Source organism: Octodon degus, unplaced genomic scaffold, assembly GCF_000260255.1.
Source record: "Octodon degus isolate 3935 unplaced genomic scaffold, OctDeg1.0 scaffold00219, whole genome shotgun sequence".
Classification (NCBI taxonomy): domain Eukaryota; kingdom Metazoa; phylum Chordata; class Mammalia; order Rodentia; family Octodontidae; genus Octodon; species Octodon degus.
This window is the reverse complement of record NW_004524795.1, coordinates 2,880,929-2,887,754: the sequence shown is the minus strand read 5'-3', so window position 1 is coordinate 2,887,754 and position 6,826 is coordinate 2,880,929. Positions and strand designations below refer to the sequence as shown.

At 40.4% G+C, this 6,826-nt stretch overlaps 1 protein-coding gene across 1 annotated transcript in view; it reads right to left on the bottom strand.

The window, feature by feature from the left end:
• Dnah9 (dynein axonemal heavy chain 9) overlaps window positions 1-6,826 on the bottom strand; it is a 433,197-nt gene that overhangs the window by 129,808 nt on the left and 296,563 nt on the right. The window contains exon 48 of the mRNA XM_023705424.1: window positions 3,969-4,229. Within this exon, the coding sequence (XP_023561192.1) occupies window positions 3,969-4,229 (261 nt within the window). The remainder of the gene's footprint in view (window positions 1-3,968; window positions 4,230-6,826) is intronic.

The following is a 6,826-nucleotide window of genomic DNA, read 5'->3' as shown; positions in this document are numbered from 1 at the left end:
AAGAAGAATATATGCAGTGTATTATTTGTTGAAACTGTACTTTCGATTTGATTTGAAACTGTCTCATTGCTATATGTTTATCAATAAAACTTTTGAAAAAAAAAGATGAAAGTGTTTTGGTGAGGATGTGCACACTGTTGGTGGAGAGGTAAACCAGCACAGACATTAGGAAAAAGAGTATCAAAGCCTCTCAAAGAACTAAAAGTAGATTATCATATGATCAAATGGTCATACTTCTGGGTATTTGCCTGAAAGATTTGAAATTAGTATGTCAAATTATGGGAGAATGTACTCCGATGTTCAGCGTAACACTACTCACCATAGCTAAGATATGGAATCAAGCTAAAGGTTCATGGACATATGAGTGGATAAAGAATATAGTATTATATATATCTGCACACACATATATGCATACATACATACATACATACATACTAACTACTATCCAGCCTTAAAAAGAAATTCTGTTATTGTGAAAATATGGCTAGATCTAGAGAATATTGGGTTAGGTGAAATATGCCAAACATGAAAATGCAAATACCACATGATCTCATTTATACGTGGAATCTAATACAATTAAATTCACAGAAACAGAGAGCATAGTGGTCTCTAGAGGATGGGGGTGGCATATGGGGAGATTAGAGTCAAACTTCAGGAAGAATATATTTGATTTTGTTGAGAGTTATTTCACAGCATGGTGAATACAGTTAATAGGCGAGCACCATAGATTTCAATACTGCTATTAGAATAAATTTCAAATCTTCTCATCACAAAAATGTTAAATATTTGAGGTTATGGATGTGCTAATTAGCTTGATTTAATCATGCCACATGGAATTAAAAAATCATAACATTTTGTATTGCATAAATATGTACAACTGTCATTTGTCAATATATAATGAGGAAAATTACAAAAAAGGATTTCAGGCTGCTATGGCTGATGAAGACAGCACTGAGGCAAAGGCAGATGCACAGAGACCGGGTAGAAAGATGATATTGGCTTGTACCCAAGTGGTGCTGGAGAAGGGAAAGGAAACATTTGATTTCTGGATTACTTTAAAAGTAGCATTGATGGAGTTGGGCAGGCATATGAGATAAAGAGCCCATTAATTCTTATTTCCCCTGCTCTGCATAGGGAAAAGAAATCAAGGAATCAAGAACCCAGTGGATTATGCCAAGCTATGCAGCTGGTTAGAGAAAAACACCTCTCGTGTAGCTCAGCACGTAGTAGGCAATCATTAAAAGTATGTTTCTCTTTCTTCAGGGCAGAGTCATTGATACTTCGAGTCCTGTCTATTTGCAGCATCCTATCCAATCACTACCTTAAAAAAAATCTTATTAGTACCACTTTGTATGTTTAGTATGCAATGATTACATTCATGTATGTTTAGTATGCAAGGCTTACATTCATCGTGGGGAGTGGTTGCATACACATAACACATCTTTAATATTTTTACTTTTTCTCTCCTCCCTCCACCTCTTACTTCCCAATCAATTCTTGAGCTATTAATCTATGCTATTTATCTCTGTCAATCAATCAATCAACAAATGCAGGTATGACATTTCTTAAAAAGACCTGAGGCCAAATACTGCCAATAATATACATACTAACACATACTGGTACATACTGTACATGATAATTGTGTGTCTCTTGTAATGATTTTTACAGTTTCCAGCCTTTGTTTACTCATCTGTAAGATGGAGACAACACCAATGTACTCCCCTTACGTGGTTACAAGGATCCATTGAGACAATTCAGGAAATCAAGAAATTATGAGTGAACAGGTATGAGATATAGGCACAAAATAGTCATGTCTGTTCTATTCTGTAAATCAACAAAGAGAAAGATCTAGACTGAAACTTGCATTTGAACTACGAGTATGATTCAAATGGAATGAAAAGAGATGGACTCCTCAGTGATGGAGGTGGGTAGCCATCATCTAATCAAAAGCCTGAAGGTCAGCATGGGTGCAGCTGTGAAGTGGTTCGGGAGAAGCCAGGCCCAGCTGTATTGAAAGCTGTATGATGAGAAGTGGTGGCACAATTGGGTCAATCTTCTACTCCCCTCTACCCAGCAGCGTGTTTTCTGTTTAGGTTGAGGCCCACAGAAAGTCTTTGTTGGCTGTGAGAACCTTTACTCTTAGGGGTCTTTCCTCATCCTGTTGTAAAAATTACTAATGTGGGTTTACATCTGTGTCAAACATAATTTTATATAACCATATGCAAGAATATTTCATAATAGGCTTAGTTTATAATCATCTATACAAACAAACAGATTCTATACAGCAAAGTAAGGTGTGAGGTGGTTATGTGGAACAAGAAATGTTTCAGGAGACTAGCTTTTGATTTTTAAATCCTTTACCATCATTGATGATAACAATTGGAAGGATGAGATCAGGAAGCCTGAGACAGGAGGATCTTAAGCTGGAGGCCAGCCTGGGCAACTTAGTGAGATCCTTTCTCAAAATAAAATAAAGAGGGCTGTGAGGTTCAGCTCCATGGTATAGCACTTCCCTACCTAGTATGTGATGTGCTAGGGTCTGTATTTCATTTCTAGGATAGTCCAAAGAGCAAAAAAAAGGGGGGTGGGTGGGGGTTAGGGGAAGAATTCATACTGAATGTTATTGGCAAGGCCTATCTACTCTGTATTTAAGGAAAGTTACTGAGCAGCCATCCTTCCCATATGCAATCTAGAAAGTGGGGCTTTAAGGAGATGATTTAGTGAGTTTAATATGTTTCTCCTCTAGTTTGAATGATATAGTGATCTGGAGTCTAATTTACATGCCAGAAATCTACTCTGTGTGAGAAGAGCTGGCTTGTACTCTTATAGCAGAGCCGGAGTGAGTACACAGTCCTGGGTGAGGCTTTCTAGGGAAAAGGAGATGCAGGTGTTATCAAGAGATGAGAGGGAGCCACTTGTAAGACACTGCTGCTGTCATAGGCCTTAGATTTTTGTTATCCAAATGTTTATATGGCAGAAATGAATTGCTACACTCTTAGGAGAATTATAAGAAACCAATCAGCAGAGGAAAGGTCTCCAACCCTAATGGGGCATCTCCAGACAAACTATGTGAGCAGCCTCAGAGAGAAAGGTGGCTTGTGAGTCTGTCTCTGTTGCCATCTTAAAATGATGAGTCTGATTGCCCCTTCTTGCTTCTTTCTCATTTCCTGTGCAACATACTTAACCAAATGAGAAAGAAAGTTACTTGTAAAAGTTAAAAAAGGAAGAAATCAGCTAGCAATGCACCTTTTCCCTAGAGTTAAAAGGAGCCACGATAAAACTGCCTAATGAATAGGTCACAAAAGTCACACATAGTCTACCAAGGTGTTGTGTATATGGGTTGAATTTAGTTTCCAAGTTGATAGACACTTACGTTGAATTGTCTCTTTGACTTTTTTTTTTTTTTTTTTTCTGGAACCGGGGATTGAACTGAGGCCCTTGTGCTTGCCAGGAAAGCACTTATTCCACTGAGCCATCTCCCTGGCCCTTATCTCTTTGACTTTTAAGATTTATTTCATATTTTGGAATCAGTACCTTATTTTAGTTTCATATCTTTTCAAGTAAGGGTCTTGAAAAGCTCATGCCTTTTACTGCCTTAGGGGCAACCTGATCCCAGCTGCCACATTATGATCTCTGGGATCAGACTACATTTGTGACTCTGGGCAAGTCAAGTCTCATTTCTGACTCTTGGTTCTCATCCACGAAGTGAAATGGCTGGACCATGCATGACATGATCACACATGTTCTGGTTAGTTCTACGGTGAGTATTTTGGGGATTTTTTGGTAGCTCTCAGTCTTCACGCACAGTTAGTTTAAATGAATGTTTATTAATTGATAAACCAATGACAGCTGGAGGCACCTTAACCTCTTCCAACTGTTCCCTTGTAGCTCTTGGGAATACTGCAGCACAGAGTTGTCTTTAGGTCCCCCCTGAAGAGAGAGGCAGGCTTGAGAAACCATACTTCTACCTTGTTGAGGGTGTTGAGAGCTTCCTGGGCTGCCATGAGTGCTGGCTCAGCTTTGGCCAGGTCTTCCTCACAGTCCTTCTGCTTTTGCTTCACCTCTAGCATGATAAGTGCCACCTTCTGCTCTTCTGCATCTGCGATGGCTTTCTCCCTGCTCACCTTCTCAGTCTCCATGCCTACCACCTGAATCAGTTTGTCAGCCGCTTCATTCTTCTGCTTCAGTTCTATTTCCTGGGTGGCCAACTTGGCTTTCAGATCATCCACCTGCATTAGAGGGAAGCACCAGGCTTTAGAGGAGTAATGACCAGAAAGAAGAGGAACATCACCTGGAGGATCCAGCTGTGGAAGCCAACTCCTGATGCCAATGTGCAAGCTACTCACTCAAATAGGACCAACTCCCTGACCTGGGAAAGGAAAGGACTGTTGGATGCGTCTCTGTTCCATAGAAGTGTGGTGGAATACTATCTCTGTTCCATAGAAGTGTGGTGGAATACTATAATACTATCTTCTCCAGACCTTCTCTTTGATGCTCAAATGATAGTCTTAGTGACCCTGGTGCTATGTCATAAAAGATGTTATGTGCCTAACAATACTTTGCAGGTATTAGATCTTTAGTGACAATCAGTTGATTTTTAGTTAAAATTAGCCAATATAGAATATATCAAGGATTTATAATAAGTGAATATCTACTGTGTGGTCTGCAAGACCAAAGATACAAATGTACAATGGCCATGTTGTGTACTAAGTAAGAGTAATGGTCTATCTCCTACAACAACCTGAACAGGAAACCAACCTCTAACCTATGACAACTACCCTCAGGGACCTGGCCCGAGGATGTCAGGCTTGTAGGAAGTCAGATGAGTCTCTTTAGTGACAGTCCAGGAAGACAAATAAACCTTATAGCAATTAGCCCCAAATGTTTGATTTGATTAATAATTAACAAGTTCTTTAATTTTTTCTTTCAACTTAGGACCAAAGAAAGTCAAACATGTTCTCCTAACTAGTCATGCAGGATACTATTTCAAGTCAGCCTGCTACCAGCTTCCTTTTCCAGCGTCCTCCAGCGAAGGCAGGGCTGAGCCTTCTCCTTCTTCACTGCTAAGCTTTCCCACTTCTTTGCCTGATTTAAATCTCTGTTCCACACAGTGGCAAGTGCTGACTAAACAACCACTGATGTTTCTCATTTGGTTGAGCTTCATTTAGTCCCACAATCCACACCAGAAATAGACAACCAGGTTAAAATGGTCCAGCAAGCATCCCAGTGGTCCAGGCCTGCTAGATTTCCCATGTAAGGTTGAAGACAGATGTTGTTTGAAGATGAAGTGAATTGATGGAAATATTGGTGCTGGGGAACTATTTGTTTCACGAGCTGGGAAGGGAGGAATGGTTTGCTATTTTCATTCAGATCAGCAGAGTGTGATGGTTTGCAGAATGTGATTGCTGGTTGCATCAGCATCACCCAGGACCATGTTAGATATGCAAACTCCCGGGTCCCATTCCACACCTACTGAATAAGGAACGCTGGAGGTGGGGCCCGGCAATCAGTATTTTAACAGACCCTCTGGGCGATTCCAGTGCCCATCTAGGTTTGATAATCACTGGTCCAATGTAATAACCTTTTCAGATGCAAAGGGAAAACTCAGCCTTATTTATTTCTGGGAAGTAAAAAAGCCATTTGTCTTTGCAGTATGGCCCATAAACTTTACATTCCACAATGACCGCTCGCTTCTCATTTCTCTGCAGTCTATTGCACACAACAACCAAAGATTTCTTCAGAGCTCCTGGAACACGTCAGACACATTCAAATGCTTTATGATGCAAAATGCATAAGGGGAAAAATAAAACTGAGGCTTAGACGCTGCTGATAATTCCTCTTTCATGGCAGATCAAAAGAAAAGAAAAGGAAAGGGGGAAAAGAGAATGCTCTTTAATTTTGTGTATTCATGGAAACTGGAGACTTTGTGTTAACCTCAAATAGAGGCCTGCTCCCCAGAACACATCTTATATTCACATGTTGGAAGGTTAATCCGTTTCCATCTCCTGTTGTTCAGCTGCAGAGAGTTATTTCTACAAGGACAAAGATGCAATTGTAAATCAAAATGATTGAGCCGCATAATCACTCCAGTCAGCAAACACACCAGTAACTTTTTGTTCCTTTTTAAATCTTGGGAGATTTGAGAAAATTGAAGTGAGGTTTTTGTTGTTGTTTTGTTTTGTTGATTGCAGATATTTTTGTGACCTCGGGCCTAAGGTAAATAATTCCCTGCCCCATGAATAAGAGCTTAATAGTTCTTAAGCTGGACATGCAGTGAAAGAGGGTCCTGCCAATTAGAATTAGGCCACTCCCCACCAAACTGCAAAGAAAGCAGAACTCAGGTTCTTCCTGATCCTTCTGCAAAAGAGCAGGAAGTTAGAACAGGTTACTGTGAATTTTTCTTTTCTCCTTTTCCCTTATTGAGAACATCATTTGCACCTCACTTTTGATTGCTCCTTGTTTAGAAATCCTGGGTGGGAAGACTAAGGAGAGTGGCACAAGCACAGCAGACACCTCCAAGGGGAGTCCCACTGCCCCCATGAATTGTGACCATAGGTAGAAAATGGGAAAGTGACAATTGACAAGGGTGACAACATGGGGATTCTGGGCAGCTCTCCCTTTTTCAAGAACAAAATATATAATATCAGACAGGGAAGGGGGTGGGCAGGAGGGAGGGAGAAAGAGAAAGAGACAGAGAGAGACAGACAGAGATACAGAGACAGAAAGACACACACACACACACAGAGACAGATAGACAGATGGAGACAGAAAGACAGAGACAGAGAGACAGAGTGAGACAGAGACAGAGAGACAGAGAGAGAGACAG